The following is a 16596-nucleotide window of genomic DNA, read 5'->3' on the forward strand; positions in this document are numbered from 1 at the left end:
GCGGGGTCTCCGCGTTAGCCCCGCCCCGGGGCCGCCTCGGGGACTGGGGGGGACAGGCCGGCCCCGCAGAGGCCGGCGGGGCAGGGAGTGGGCAAAGCGCCCGTTCCCGTCAGGGGAAGTGGCAGCGCTTCAGGGCGTGTTTGCCCGTCTCTCTGTTCACTTCGGTGCCGAGGAAGCTTTAAATATAACCCCACGAGCCTTTCTGCTCTGGTTTCCTTGTCTATCGACGGCGCGGTGAGGCGCCCCCTCCACCCCCCTGCCGCCATCTTGCCCCCCCCACTGCCACCCCCCATCTCAGCCTCAGGGGAGCCACTCAGGACTGTGCCGAGTTTAGTCACCAGCCATGCTCATGGCTGTGGTGTCAGGAGGCCTGCTGAGCGCCCACTGAGGAACGCAGCATGAAGCCGTCCAGCACTATTATTATAAATGCTCTGCTTATTGACCTCATCCACCTGGCAGCTTCACGCACCCACTGGGTCAGCCAGTACCTGTCAGGGTCATCATCTCTTCCTGTCCCAGGAGTTACGTGCCACCATTGCTTCACCTACCCGGACACACAGAGGGCAAAACACTGGCAGTCATCTCTGAGGCAGGAGCTAACTAAATCAAGCCTCGGTCATCACGAAGACACAAAGCTCCCTTTCATGCAGGTAATTACATCACCTTTAGCATGCGTGATGAACTATACGGGTTAGATGCTGTATTCGCATGGACCAAAGCCCACTGTAGGTCCTATTAATAGAGCCTCTGCTATAAAAGCAAGGGCTCAAAGCTGGGAATGGTTTGGCTATGCAAGTGCCAAGTGCCCTGCTCAAGCGGGAGCGCTTGCTCCCAGCGATACAGAGCACCTGTCAGCCCTGCTGCTCTGAGCCCGGCCTTTAGAGACATTAAATGGGATTAAATCCAACAGCCTAATCCGATAGCTTCCATAAAGGAGACGATGTTTTAAATAACTGTGTTTGCGCTACTTTGCCCCAGTTTGTGCATGTCACATGGCAACGACAATCTGAGAACAGCTCAGAAGAGCTTTGGAGAAGACTGACTGTGATGGCGTACAAATGGACTGTCTTGTACAGGTCTGTTTTCACTTCCAAGGACATTATTATTATTATTTTTTACATCCATTTTGGCTTAAATGCCATCTGAAAGATGGGGGAAACCTGAGTTCCAGTCTTTGCTGTGATGGCTGCTGACACCTTTTATTAATCAACCAGCTATATCATCTAAAACTGCACAAAGAATACTTGCAGCAAACATTAGGGCCAATGACTCAGGGTCCATTTTGTGTGCTGTGTGGACTGGCCATTGCAGGAACCTGTGGTGCTCAGTGGCCTAGCTTCTGCAGGGAGGGAAAGGGATGCCCCAGCCTCACCAAGTAAACTAGCTTCTATTTATATGAAAGATCAACTTTAAAGGAAAAATTATCTCAGGGGTATCACCCTACATCACAGAGTAAGAGATGGAATTCCAGAAAGGGATGGCTTTAATAGCTGTAGCAGTACCCTTCTCCCGCAGCACACCAACTGTTTTGGAGCTCATTCTTAAGTACCTAGCTCGCTCTCGCTCTCTCTCTCTCTCTCTCACAGATGTGCAACTGTATATATAGCTAAGGCACTGAAGACATTCTTCAAGATTCCAGTCCAAAGACAGCAAGAATAAATTAGACAATGCAGTACTCAGCACTTAACCTCATTTTTCGTTTCAATTTCTGACCCAGAGGCACTGAAGGTATAGGCCATTATATGGATCTTGAGGTAGATTACCTATTGTGGAGATTTTCTCCACAGAGAAACATCACTTATTTCTCATTGTCTGTGTCTTCCACAATGTCAGCCAGGAGAATAATTGTACAACCTTTAAATTTGTTCTGCTCAATTAAGAAGATCAATGTCCCTGTGTCCTATATAGGACATGCAGGTCTGTGCTGGCTTTGGCTGGGATAGAGTTAATTTTCTTAATTGTAGCTAGTATGGGGCTATGTTTTGGATTTGTGCTGAAAACAGTGTTGATAACAGAGGGATGTTTTTGTTATTGATGAGCAGTGCTTACTCAGCCTCAAGGCCTTTTCTGCTTCTCACTCCACCCCACGAGCAAGCAGGCTGGGGGTGCACAGAAAGTTGTGAGGGGACACAGTCAGGACAGCTGACCCCAACTGACCACAGGGATATTCCATACCATAGGACGTCATGCTGAACAATAAAACTAGGGGGGAGGTTGGCAGAGGGGCACGGCTCAGGAACTGGCTGGGCATTGGTCAGTTGATGATGAGCGATTGTTTTCATTTGCATCACCTGTCTTGGGTGTTATTTCTCTCTCTTTGTTATTTTCCTTTTCATTACAATTTATTATTATTTTATTTTATTTCAAGTATTAAACTCTTTTTATCTCAACCCACAAGTTTTCTCACTTTTACCCTTCTCGTTGTCTTCCCCCATCCCGCTGCGGGAAGTGAGCGAGTGGCTGTGTGGTGCTTAGTTGCTGGCTGGGGTTAAACCATGACAAGGTACAAATTTGGAATTTTGACTAGTGTCTCAAGTTGGCCTTAATTCTTGGCCTTTCACTACAGAATCTCTGTTAATTGAAATGAAGGACTAGTCTGTGCTCAGCCTTTGCAGAAAGTTAGTTCATAACCTTTCCTTACTGTTACCAGTAAAACTGGCAAAGACAATAAAGCCTACAATTAATACACTGCTTTATGCAGCAAACAGCAACGCAGCTACTGAGTGGGTAAGACATGCAGCTGCATTTGGCCCCGTAGGTCAGAAATGTCCCAGTATGTGACTAACTGATGGTTAGAGTGGGAGGAAAGGGAAAGGGCAAGGGATGTTATTGTTTATACCAGGGCCCATGACAACTAAGTTGAGAACATAACTTGAAGTCACGAGATATTTTGTCCTAATCCTAATAACTGAGCCAGGCAGACTGGCTTTAGTGCTAACAGATGGGTGTTAAGACTCTGGGTTGACTGAGACCATCAGGCCCAGATTTGGTAATAGGCTCAAGGGTACAACGAAAAGTCTACAAGGCAGGTGTAAGGATGCTTTCTCAGCTTGCTCTTCTGTGGAGTTTCCTCTGTTCCAAGGAGAAATAAGTCTTGTGAGAGGCAGACAGGATTGCTGCTTCTCCCCACCAAGGTATTCAGCTTCAAATTCACACAGAGGCAAAACAGAATATTGGAACTTCTGAGAGAAAATGGTGTATCAGTAAACTCCCCAACTGCACCAGTCTGCCGTGTCTAGCTACTTTACCACCTCAGCAAATTCTTAATGCACACTCCCCTCAGCACTAGTGGTCTCTCTTTCTGTACATAGGAAATAAAGGGTTTGACCTGCTGTGTCAAATCCAATGAGAAGCTGCTTGTAGAGTGGTACTCTTGGTCAGAAATAGTTTGTATCAGTTCCTTGGTGAGAAAAAGCCTTAGCTAGTACATTGCTAACATCTTCCTTGTCACTACCAAGCTGGAGAAGGAGAAATGGTATGACAGTTACCTATGCTGCCTTACTACCTGAAACAGATTTACATCCCTTGATGCTTAACGTTGATGATCCTCTTGATTATTGTATCTGGTAATGTCCATATGACTCCAGCATCCTCTCCAGATAGTGACTTTTGGCCTCGGGTCTGTGCATCTGACAGAATTGTGCTGACAAAATGCCTGAGACAATCAACTGTAAATTCTCCTTCTATCACCCACGCTAGTAGTTACTGACTAGAACGCCACGTACAGACCAAACAGTTCAGTTAATCCTAAACCTTGGCAGAAGTATTGAATGGAAATGGATTTGCTGGGCTGACATAAGGGGCTGTGATCCTGCCTAGGTTTAAGATTTACTGTTTCTGAAGAATACTCAACCTAAAATTTATTAAAAAAAGAGAATGTACTGGGAATCAAAGGAAAGACCAAGACAAAACTTGATTGGATTTCTTGCTGTAATCAAACAGTGTAACAGATACATTAGCACCTCAAGCTTTTATCTTGCAAGGAGTTATGGCTTGCACATTAATGTAATGAACTTCCACTCATGGAATGACTCTTGGCAAGCAATGCATTTCAGTGTAACATTCAGCATAACACTGAAGCAGTGGAGAAGACTTTTTAGCATGTTTTTATTTTTAGGATTCTCCAGTACAAACTCAGTCCCATTGAGTCCCATTCTGACACTTTGTCACGACACTGTCCTGTGTCCAAATGCCTCATGGAAGCTGCCAGCAATATGCAGACCCCACCTGATTGCAGGCTCTCTTCTACTAACTCTGAAATAGCACCTTCCAATACGCATCTTGCTTTGAATCTTCAGGCAACTCATGAAACAGAGTTTCTGGACAGGAGAAGTCTTGCTTCCAATTTCAAAGGGAGCAGTGAAGAGGATATTGGGACAGGGGACTCAAGAACTGAAGAAGGCCAAGCAAATACAAGTGCAATGTACTCCATCAGCTAGTATACGAAGAAGTTGGTATTGCTGTTGCCTGCAATGTACCTATTGAGGTTAAAAGAAAATATGCCCCAGGCCTTTCTTGTCAAAATTAAGACTCCCAGAATTGTAACCCATAGTTACAAAAATCAGATGCAGTGACACACCTTGGCCTTGCACTGTGCATGTGTGGACAACTTTACATAAAAGGTTACAAAACCCCTTCCCTGTAAACCATCAGTGATTAAGGGTCTAGACTCAAAACATGATAAAATTCTTTAGTGACCTGCCAGAGCAGTTAGATGTCTATCAGACAACAGTCACTGTGTTAACTTGTTCAGTTAGGGCTAAAGGACATTAAAAGAGGTACAATACAGATGAATTCAAGGTGTATTTTTGAAAGAGTTAAGTTTTTCTGCGCTATCATCTGTCCTGTCATCTGGCCCTGCGGTGGTCCAACCAGCCCTCTCTTGGGCTGCTCTACTCTTGGTGCAATTCCCTCCACTCCGGTCACATGCCAACCCAAGATGAACAGGTAAAGGCACCCCCTTAACGCCCTGACTCCTACCTCCCCTATCGCTGGGGAACTGACCATATGCAGCTCAAATGGCTTGGGAAGGGCAGCAGACCAGAGCATTAAGGAACGCCCTTAGCCCACTTGGTTTCTGCCCTGCTCTCTTACTGTTTAAGAACAGTAAGAACCATCAGTACCTCCTCAGCCTAGTACATCCGTACATGGGTTGTGGCCCAAAGGGGGTGATACCAAAACTCCCAAGATCGAGCAAGTTCTGGGCTTGTACAACTGGTAGAAAGTACCAGAATATTCCGTCATCCGAGTTGGGCTGAAATGGGAAAGTATCTGATGAAAGTCAATTACCTTAGACCCCAGAAGCAGCGATTCTAAGCGAGACCCTTTGAGCTCTCCTGGATCGCAGCAGGCTGTGTCCAGCAGCTCCCCTGAGCTGGGATGCCTCTTAGGCTCAAAATTCTCAAAGTTTGAAGATTGTCTGCCCACAAAGCCAACAGAAGGCCAGGGTGAAGTTAAGACTTCTTCCTGACTCTCCGTTATCGCCCGTTGAGAAATACGAATGCATTGTATTTGCTCCAAACTTGAGAAGAGAGAAATTTTAACTATAGGCGAGCCTCTTCCATCACCTCTTTACCTATCTATGTGCTGGAATACACACATTTGCTGTTACGAGTGTGGATGTCTACATATTTCACTGGATATCCAAATATTTCCACACTGTGTGTATGTTTTGCGTGTTTACCTATATACATATATTTTTTGATTTAGAATACCTTGTAGTTAGTGTAAATCTTGTCATTCTCAAATCTGTAATCAAGTCACTATTTTAATAATATATTTTCCTAAATCACTTTGTTAATCTTTAAATCGATCAACCATTAAGTGTTGCTAAAATTTAACCTTTGGTCTACCTCACACCACGAATGAATCTTAAATTGTTATTACATCATAACTGTGACAGATACTTTCATCCGCGACAGACCTAAAGCAGTAGGCAGACAGTAGAAGGGGACTTACATTGTATTTTTTCAAGTTTCCACAATCAAGCAAGTATATGATAATTTAAGATGCAACTACTCGGTTTCTGAAAAGGGTTTAAGCAGCTCTTTGGGATGCTGGAAAATTTGAGGGATTTTTAAAAGAGGTTTTAAAGTTATTCCCATATATCTCCCTCCCACCCACCCAGAGGTGTAGAGCACGTTCTCCTCCCCTTTCCACCATGTGGAGGAGTACCCATCCCCCAGCCCTCTACTACCAGGGCTCTAAAACTGCAGCCTCAAGCCCACCCAGTTCCCTTGCGTAAGGATCCTGTTGCACGATCAGATGCAGTTCTTCCCCCCGATATGATCACTAATTAACTCAATGCACAGCAGACCGTCCCCTCCACCACCGCCTTATCCCTTCGCTCTGCCCTGCTCTCTCCTTCCCCAACTCTCCTTTTCTTGCCGGCACATCCAAACCCGCCAGCTCCCACCTCCCTCTAATCTGCCTCCTTACTAGCAGGAGAAAAATGGAGAGCAGGCAGACGAGCAAATGGCGGGCTGGTGCTCCGCACCCTGGCAGGCCCCAGCCGGAGGAGCCGTGCCGGGGAAGGCCTGGCTCAGCCTTCCCTCCCCTCTGCCGGGACCAGCGCTGCGGGGAGGATGAAGGCGGCAGCGGGCTCACGCCGGCGCGGCGAGGCAGAAGAACACGCTCGGGGCGGAGAGGCTGTGCGGGGGGTTTCGGTGCGGAGCCCCCGGCCTCCACCGAGGCGCGGGGACAAAGCAGTGCCTGGAGGCGACGGGAGTTGGGGCCGGGCCGCGGCCCTCCTGCCAGCCGAGGCAGCTGTCGCGTGCCCGAGGGATCAGCCCGGTGCCAAGGCTCTGCCCTAGAGGCGCTGCAGACAGCGGGGGTGGGTTGCGTGTGCAGAAAACAACTTTTTCTCCGCGCCGGGCTCTCGGAGCTCGCTGCGGTCGTTCCAGCCGAAATCACGGTCACGCAAAACCGTGTTTTGCTTGAGTTGTGTGAGGCGGGAGTTCGCCGCGCTCTGCCACCAAACCTACACGCCAGACTAAACACCGGGACGGAGCGGGGCTGGGGGACACCCGGGGGCTGCGAGGGCGCAGGGCCCGGCGGCCGGGAGAGGGTTTGCCGCCCGGGGGCTGGGCGGGGGCTGTCCCTCCGCCCTTCCGCCCCGTCGCCGCTCCCTCGGACCGGGGCCGAACCCGCGTGCGTGGCGGCTCCCCCCGGCAGCGACCGGGGCCGTCCCCGTGTGCGTGGCGGCTCCCCGGGGCGGGGGCCGGGGCGGGGCGGGGAGCGCGGCGCTGCCCGGGCCGGCGCCCCCGCCCGCCTTCCCTCCATCCCTCCCTCCCTCCTTCCCTCGCCCGCTCCCGCTGCTCCCGCTCCGCGGACGACGGCGGCGGCCTCCCGCCATGTCGGCCGCCAAGCACCGGGGCCCTAAGGGGGGCAGCCCGCCCGCCGCCGCCGCCGCTAATGAGAGGGGCGCGCAGCCCGGCGGCGCCGAGGAGGCGGCGGCGGCGAAGAAGCCGGCAGCGGCGGCGGCGCACGGCCGGGGCGGCAGGGCCGCGGCGGGGGGCCGCTCCGGCGCTGGCCCCCGTCGCGGCTGGGCGCTGCTGCTGGGCGCCGCGGTGGTGCTGGGCGCCGCGCTGCCCGCCGGCTGGTACGTGCGGCAGTTGCGGGAGGAGGTCGGGCGGAGCGCCCGGGAGAGGGAGGCCTCCGGCCGGCAGCGGCAGGAGCTGGCCGCCACCCTGGACGCCGTGGTGCAGAAGGTAGCGCGGCGCCGGGCACCGGCGGGGGGCGGGCGGGGTGCCCGGCGGGGGCCGCTCCGCGGTGGCGCCGCCGGCAGCGGGCGGGCTGGGGTGCGGGGCAGCGTCGAGGCGCCCGGCGGGACGGGGGGGCAGCAGCCGCCCCCGCGGAAGGAGGGGGTGTGGGCGCTTCAGCCCCTTAAATAAGCAGCCGCGCAGCTCTCGGTAGCCCGGCTTGCGGGAAGTGAACGTGTCCCGTGCCTCCGCCCCCCCGCCCCCCCCTTTCTCTCCGTAAAGATGCTTTCATGGCATTAGAGCCACAAATCGAGGCTGGGCCGCGGGTTTTCCCCGCCGCCTGCAAACGTGGCCTCGGTACGGCGAGAAATCCCTGGCAGGCAGCGCAGAGCGGGGCCAGGGCGGGCGGCCCCCGGGACAGCCCCGCAGCCGGCTCCTTGCCCAGTTTGCTCCTCCAGGGCTTGGGCGCGAAGCCATTTTATGTAACGCAGTCAGCACGCTTACGTGCTGGCAGGAGCGCGGACCTGCAGTTTCGAGAGCCTGCTTGGCGGTAATTTTATATCTTCGACTCTTGCAAATCATTTAAAACCGAGCGTGGCGGATGGGCGGCTCTTTGTCGCCGCGTCGAGCGGGCAGGTGCGTGCGCCAAGGGAGATGGTGCGGCAGCGCGCTGGGACGTGGCAGGATCCTGCCTCGACGTTGCTGAACGCTCTAGAAGACAAAACTTGTGGCAGCTTCCCCGAAGAGCAGAGGCCGTGCCAGAAGCGCCGCTCCCGCCATCCCCTGCCTTCCACCTTCCCGCTGCTGCCGCTGGCCCCCCGAGGGAGCGGGACTCGCCGTGTCCATGGCAGTCCAGGACCGCAGAAGAGCTGTGAAGTTGTTGGCAAAGGGTGTGGCTCAAAGGAAGCAAAAGAAACGCTCATTTCTCTCCTATTTTTTTCACTCAGGCTTTATTAGCCCCTGAGCTAGAGTTTCACAAACGGCAGTGTCCATCTGGATATGTCTTAGGGTGCATAAAATTTTTGAAAAATAGCACATGTGAAAGCATCATCAACATATAACCAGGTTCCTGTCTAGGGAGTAGGTAAATGGGTTGGAAAGCAGTATGTAAAGTTATGACTGAGTCAGATCAAAGAAAAGGAAATTCTTGTCTCAGCTTGACTGCTTTCTGCACAGCGAGCTGTGCAGATTCCCTGTATTCCCTGCGAGCTTGGGCCCAGGCCAGCGGTGAGGGGACAGGGTGGTGGGACAGGCATGGGCAGGGATCCTGTGGCTGTTCCGTGCTGCTCCCAGAAGCGCAGCAGCCTGCACACGTGGAGTTTGTAGAGCCAGTTTTGGCATTTCCTCTCCCTTACAACAAGGAGGAAAAGGGAGCCTCGCGTGGACGGGGGAAAGGGTTGTAAAATTCAGGGCTATAGTATTGTTTCTGAAGCTGATTTTAAATCCTAGGGTTTTTGCTCACTGATGACTGGGCCATGATTTGAACTAGCAAGGGGGGTTGTTTTTTTCCTAGATTTTAAGCCATTTTTACAGACTCTTTGTAGGAAGGAAGAAATTGCAATGGCAGGACATGCAGGACGTAAGATTACAATACATGAGTATAGAACCCAGGTGTATGTGCAATATGTAAGCCTTTCTGAGCAGCGTAGGAATGGATATAACATGCTGCCTCCCATCTCCATGTTGTAGAAAATTGTAGGTGTATACTACATATTCTAGGAGACAGGTATGTAACAGACGTTTATAAACAGTTGGTTTCAAAGAGAACTGAAACTTTATTTGCCTGTGTATAGCAGATGGCTGATGGTATAGACATAGTAGTGCAAGGATTAAAGGCGGGGGAAAGAGATCACAAAGAGTTTCGATGTAGCTCTTGAAAGCTTTGCTTGCTGTGATTTGGTGGTGTCTTTACAGAAGAATGTACTTGAGGGAGAAGAGACCAGGCTGTATTTCATTGCTTTACAAATGTGCAGCGTCCTGCATTGTAGTTACAGAGTGCCATCAGTGCAGGCTGCTGTGTAGAACTGGCTTTGCCCTTCAGTCTTTTGCTGCAGAGAGCTCCTGTCAGGAGTAAGCGTTATATAAACTCATCTGCTTTACACATCAGCAGTAGGAGGAGAAGGGAAATGATGTGGAATTTTAGTCTTTAATATAGCACAGTTCTCAGAGAGGCCAAGCTCATTTGGTGTTTAAACACAAGATAGTATGACCAGTTAGAGAAGACATAGTTATTAGCTACAGAAATATTTTAATGTGTTATTTATGATATTAAACCTTTCAAGGGCTGTGGCTTCAAACCTTACCAGCCATGAACACTACACAGGCAAGCTCACACGTAGGTGCACACACAAACCAACTGTGTAGTGAATATGAACTACTATTTTTAAGTTGTGAGTTTTACCCCTCTCGTGAAACAGGTTTGCTTTGGGCTCTGGTGGCTCTTGGTTAGGACAGAGCAGATTAGAAGCTGGTCTAATTTGAAGACCCTCATCCATTTTATTATGTCAGAGCTCTCTGATCTTCAAGTGGCTGGCCGAGCTGGAATCATAGGAGAATAGCTTCAAGTTATACCATGAGCATTGCTCGAATGCCGTGGAGGAGCAGGTATAAAATACTTCCACTGCGGAGGGGTGGGATCTGTCTCTGTCAAACGTACAGCAGCAGAGTGCTTCTGGCCCTCTGGAGCATTCTCCTGGCCATTTCTGATGCCTTTTCTTAGACAAACAATTGAAGATAGTTAATTGCAAGTACAAATTTGGTGATTGGGTTGGAATGTGTCAAAGAAAGTAAGTTCTGTCATAAGAGGGGGAGGAGAACTTTCCTGTGCCCTCCTTTTAGATTTCTGAAGTCTATTTATAGTGATACAGAAAAAGCTCTCTATGTGGAAAAAATCAGAATGAAGCTAAGATGTAATGAAAATTAGGTTGGTAAGTCAGTGTAATGGCTGGTGCCTTGCTGTAATACATAGGACAGTATTACCTGCTTCCCCCCCACCCCTTAGCTCATTTCTAATTTTGTATGTGAACACTAGAGAATACAGGAATGTAAAGTCATTATAAACCTTCTTGTGGAAGAGGGGGAAAAAGAAGTTATCTTTATGGGTATTCTTCAACCTGCAGGGATCTATTGGAGCAAGGGCAAGTCTCATGGCCAAACTCTACATTCTTTACACAGCGTAGACTTAGATGAAAACCAAGGATTTCATTTGCAGAAATACAGATGAATAACTTAAGTTCTAATTAGTAAGCCTGTTAGGTCTTTTGAAAATAATTTCTGGGTTCAGGGTCTGACTGGAAACTGCTGGGGTCTCCTTCAGTTAAAAAGAAAAAAAATAGAAGCTCTGTATATTTCTTTCTAAGAATATGTAAGATGTACTTCCTTCTATTTATAAAATAAAACCGCTCTCCAGCTGTGTATCTAATCATAAACATGGCGACCCATGTGGCACGACTGATTAATATACCCCTCAGACATAGGGAGTAGCGTGAGGCAAGGCAACATGCATTACTCAGCACTTGCCATCCTGCCAAAGCCTTGAGGTATTTTCTGCATGATGGATTCCTGTTGCATCCGGTGGGAGTTCTTACATTGCTTTACAAAGTTTAAAAAAATACAACCCACGCATGCACAAAAAGATTTCTCCAGTCTTGAGACTGATACTCTGCTTGGCCCCAGAATTGAGTATGATGTGCTTCCCTGGCTTCCCTTTAAATGTGAGAGTAAATCAATGTGGTGGCCACTCACCCCTTGACCTTTTCCCTCTTGCTGCTGCTAAAACCAACTGTAAAGATAGTTTTTGTAATTGGGAAGCTTAATATCATACCTGATGCAGTGGTAACAACTTTTGTATTAACCTGAGATAGATGCAAGTCAGTCCCCTTTGCAGCTGCTATAGCTTTGTTTTCTGCCTGTGTACGTATGTGTGCCCCCGTTGACAGAAAGCATGTGAGTGTATGTATGTGAGGTACTAAGTATTTGGAACATTAAAGCATTTCTATGTTTTTTATCTTAAAAATAGTTAACAAGAAGAACCTTCATTGTCTCCATTGCCTCGGAGCAGCAGAATGTCATGGTTACAACTCCCATTCCCCAGCCATTCCCTGCTCCCCTTTCCCCCTAATTTTTTTTGTTACTCTCTCTTGTCTTCTGTGAAACTTCTTTCATGTTCAGGAATTGGCCTTGGGTATTACTGCCTGCTAAAGTCTAATTCCAGGTTTTCTGTATTCAGAAGCTGATGCCAGATGTTCTTTAGGGTTTTTTCCCCCTCCCTTTCCTCCCTTATGGACTTGTGGCCTGTAGAACGAGGAATCATAAAGGGGAGGGATGGCTCAGGGGTCTGGATGCAAACTTTGGAGGCTTGAGTTTGATTTTCACTGTCACGGATATCTTGGATCATCTGTGGCAGGTCAGTGAGGCCAGGGGTCCTCAGTGGATGTATGTAGAGCTGCAAGGCTCTAGATGCTGGGCTTTTTGTGCCTTCCATATCTGCGTGCCATAGGGTCACCTCAGGTAGGGAGCATGAAGGATCACAAGGTGATCAAGGGCCTTAAAGATCTTAGACACAAAGGTTAAGGATGTAGGTAAGGATGAAATGGCACGTATTAACCATGTGGATTTCTGTTTTAGGTACGTTCCCTACAAAGCACATTTGGAGAATTTGAATCCATGATGAAAATTGCTCAGCAGAAGCAGGAGGTTACTGAGAAGGCTGTTAAACAAGGGGAGAGTGAAATAAACCGCATCAGTGAAGTGCTTCAGAAGCTGCAAAATGAAATTTTGAAAGACTTGTCTGATGGCATCCACATGGTGAAGGATGCAAGGGAACGAGACTTCACATCTCTGGAAAACACAGTGGAAGAGAGACTAACAGAGCTAACCAAGTCTATAAATGATAACATTGCTGTGTTCACTGAAGTGCAGCAAAGGAGCCAAGATGAAATCAACAATATGAAAGCAAAGGTTGATTCACTAGAAGAGACAGATGCATATAAAAATGAAATTAAGGTGCTAAAAGATGCTTTTGATGAGATGCAAGCGTCCATGAAAACCAAAGAAAAGGACATAGAGACCTTGAAGAGTACAATAGACTCCATGGAGTCTGATGTGTACACTGAAGTGAAAGAGCTAGTCAACCTCAGACAAGAGCATGAGAAATTCAAAGAGGCTGCAGACACTGAACACCTTTCATTAAAAGCTTTGCAAGAGAAAGTTCTGAGAGCTGAGGATTCTATTAAGCAGCTCCCTAGTGACATTAAAAAACTTGGTGAAGATTTACTGCAAGTGAAAGCCAACCTCCACAAATGGGAAGAAAACGAACTCTTCAGAAAAGCATTAGAAACTTTTGGGAAGAACAGTGAAGGACTGGAGTCTCGACTGAGGCACATAGAAGACAGCCTGGAGTCTCTAACTTCTGTTGCTGCTCAAAACAGTGAAAAGTTGCAATCTTTCCTTTCTAAGGAGGCAGAATACGAGAACAAGCTTAGCACCTTAGAACAAAGCATTACTGCTCTTCAAGGAATCTCAGGTATGGATGTAACTTCAGTCACAGACGTTCTGAAAAATCTTGGCGAATCACAGACCTCACTGTACAATGATGTGGAAAACTTGAGGAGAAGCATCAGTGATCTGCCATCCTCTGGTGCTCTTCAGGATGTCCAGAAGCAAATTAGTACTTTGTTGGATCAAGGAAATCTTCAGACGGGTCAAGCACATTCTCAAGGCTATCTTGAAAAATTTTCTTCTGTGGAAGGCTCTGTAGATGAACTGAGATCTTCGGTCAGCCAGGTCGATGCCGATTTGAAAATGATAAGAACTGCAGTGGATAGTTTAGTCTCCTACTCGGTGAAAATTGAAAATAATGAGAACAACTTGGAGTCTGTGAAGAGCTCAATAGATGACCTGAGGAATGATCTGGAAAGGTTGTTTGTGAAAGTAGAAAAAATACATGAAAAAGTTTAGACAGCGGTGCTCCTTGTGCAAATAATGGATTAAGGAGAATAGCTTTTGTATGCCCAGTTTTTTACTCTTTTTAAAAGCAATTTGATACCTCCAAAGAGAATAAGAATACTTTAATAATAGAGACAGTTCTGCTTATTTCCTTTATTTCTCTTTTGTGTAGTGTTGTGGGGTTTTTTGTTTTTTTAAATTTCGTTTTAAATACCCATGAGTTTAGTTGGGGGTTGAGTTTCTAAGGGCTCATCTTCTCTATAAAGTTGTACCGCTGTAACAGTAGTGGTGTAACTAAAGCACTACAGCCTCCTTAGCATGGGCACATATTTAATGGCATGAAGGTGTTTCGCACTATGACACTAGATATCCCACACAGAAGGGCTACAGCTCTTCTGGTGTGAAAAGTGTACTGCTGTGCACACTGAGAATTTTACTGGTATGTTGTGGTTTAAGAAACAAATGAACAAAACTACACCCCTATCTTAAACTGTTTAGACCAGTAAACTTAAGTGTGGACCAGGTTTGAAGCAACTCATCTGTTCATGCAGTTTGGCACTCAGCCATGTGGTCAGTTTACCAGGTGTCAGCTGAGCTGTAGTGTATTCCTGTGAGTCCTTAATCTGTACCAAGGAGCTAATAGGGGGGTTGCTGAACACCTCCCCCCCCCCCCAACCCGAAGGGAAGGTTCGAGGTAGGTGGCATTGCTTGGGGCTAAGACCTAAGAGAGGTGTTCCACCACGTGGCTGGAGAGATTCATTCTGTGTGATCACAGGCTGCTTTCCCAGAATCTTCAGCTGCTGGTATAGAAACTGAGTGCTTGGAAGGGACATCTGAAGCATGTAATTAGTTTCCAGAGGGTACTGTAATATTTTTGTCATGTTTTTGGGTTGTTTACATGATGAGGCTATGTCTTTCCTGGAAAGGTCTAATTTTCCTGTGATAACAGGATTTTCTCAAAAAATGAGCACAAATTTGAATAAGGAAAGAGATGGACTAAAATTGCACCTCTTGTGTTCCATGTATAGCAAGCATGTTAACGATAATAGTACACTCCAAAACACACAAGGGGGAAAATCACCATGAAATCAGCAGAATTGCTTCAAAGGCATATACATTTCCAAGTTTTCACACAGCTGACAGTGACCTGAACTCTTGTTACATATTCAGGACTTGGTGCCTGATTCTTGTCACCATTGTTGTCACCTTGTCACCGGGTGCATGCCTCAGGCATTGGTAGCAAAGGATCCTTCTAGGAACTGGTTGAGAGTGAGGGAAAGGTGTTGTAATTCTCTAGATGTTAATTTGAAAACCACTTTCCCATGGAGCTTTTTTGGTTTTCTGTCTTTTTGGAAAGGATTTCTAATATTTTCAAGTTTACTTTTCAACTTTATCCAAAGATTTGGTAAAGGAGTCTGCACATGGACACCTTGGAAATAGGTCTTGGGCATCGTGCTCACCTCAGCCTGCACTAGCCAGATCCGTGGCTACATTAGAAGAAGAATTCCTAGAAACGGCACCTCCCAGAAGCGGTGTGCTCGTGGGAACAGTGGAGGTGAAAAGGAGTTCTCCTGGGTAAATAAGATACTGCACCATTTCTAGTGTTGTTCCCACCGTAAACACGAAAGAACTGGCAAAGAAAGAGGGACCCACGGCATTAAGGTAACTGTTGTCACTGTCGGAACTGCACTGTTCTTTGTTGACTTCTCAAGTTCTTGGACAATGTTGTTTAGGTTACTGTGAAATGAACTGTATGGCTTATTTGCAGTATTTTTAATACATAATAAACATTTGGAATATTCTTTGCACCTTTTTTTGATTGCTGCCTACTTAATGTTTTGTGTCCCAGGATGCTTCCCGTGGGGTACAGGAAAGGGCTTGGGGGAAGAACCAGACGTGACGCAGCCCTGTACTTGTTCTCAGCTTTCAGAGGGGAGCGTGGAGGCAGTCTTATCCATTGTGGTTACAGAGGAACTCTTGAAAACAGGATTTGAGCCAGTTCAATGCAGTGACATGGGCCAGAGTGCACGAAAGTCTGAGATGCGAGGTGTGAAGTAGGTGATTTATGCAATGAATGAATGCCATGTCTGACACTGCCAGCAATGCCTTAGTAAGACTTTCGGAATGCCTGAAGCATGTAGAACAGAAATAATGTACAGAAAGGACCTACATAATCTTTCCAAAGTGGCTGCACCTTTTGGATAGCTTTGAACGCTGGATTACAAGGCCTGTATACTGGTACCATCTTCATGAAGGATGCCTGGCTTTCAAAACTTTGGGAAAGGGTGATTTCATTTTGATTGCCCGCAAAGATGATCCCAGGCTCGCCATAGAAGCAGCTTTGAATGGTGAGAGCCAAATCTTGTTTCCCCTGTACTGTTCATAGTGTTTGTAAAGGAGTGTGGGCATCATCATGTCCTGGCAGTTCCTGAGGCCAGATTCATAGAGATCAGTAATACCTGTTACTAGACTACCTATATGTTCAACAAAACAGGGAAGCACACAAGCCCTTCTGTCTGAAAGAGATTTGACATAACCTGTTCACCAGGTTGACTTGAAGCTGGTGATGAGCACACAGTGACTTTGAAGAGCAGGAGCAGCATGATGAGGGAACTTAAAAGCTGCTCTAAAGCCAGCAGTGCAGCTGGGCCAAGTTGGATCTCAAAGATCAAATGGAAAATTACTGGTTACGCTTCTAGTAACTTAAATTCTATGGCAAACTACTGAAATGACCTATTTCACTGAATAAGAATAATAATTCTCTGTAAATAATATGGCTGGAGGCAGGCATAGTGGCAAGGATCCCTTGGTGGGCTGGAAGTTCAGCTTTTATATTTGGCTTGACAGCCTCAGTGAACACAAATACTTCCTAATTCCCTTATAAATGCTCATGGAGCACATCCAGTCCTAGTGCTGCTCTTTACTGTTGTTTTTACTTTCCAATAAAAGC

The 16596-nt window shown here is 47.6% G+C and overlaps 1 protein-coding gene across 3 annotated transcripts; it reads left to right on the plus strand.

The window, feature by feature from the left end:
• The first annotated feature begins 7246 nt into the window (after positions 1-7246).
• CKAP4 (cytoskeleton associated protein 4) lies at positions 7247-15582 on the plus strand. 3 transcript variants are annotated; one of them, XR_012623448.1, is made up of 3 exons: positions 7247-7709; positions 12327-15308; positions 15570-15582. XR_012623448.1 is itself a non-coding variant. In XM_074825867.1 (2 exons), the coding sequence occupies exons 1-2, from the start codon at positions 7353-7355 to the stop codon at positions 13656-13658; spliced, it is 1689 nt and encodes a 562-aa protein (XP_074681968.1). In that variant the 5' UTR covers positions 7247-7352; the 3' UTR covers positions 13659-15454. The 3 variants fall into 3 exon arrangements, 1 of the variants encoding a protein (XP_074681968.1); XR_012623447.1 differs by lacking the exon at positions 15570-15582 and adding an exon at positions 15496-15552; XM_074825867.1 differs by lacking the exon at positions 15570-15582 and having other exon boundaries at positions 12327-15454.
• The last annotated feature ends 1014 nt before the right edge of the window (positions 15583-16596 follow it).

The sequence above is a fragment of the Strix aluco genome, chromosome 5 (genome assembly GCF_031877795.1).
Source record: "Strix aluco isolate bStrAlu1 chromosome 5, bStrAlu1.hap1, whole genome shotgun sequence".
Taxonomy (NCBI): domain Eukaryota; kingdom Metazoa; phylum Chordata; class Aves; order Strigiformes; family Strigidae; genus Strix; species Strix aluco.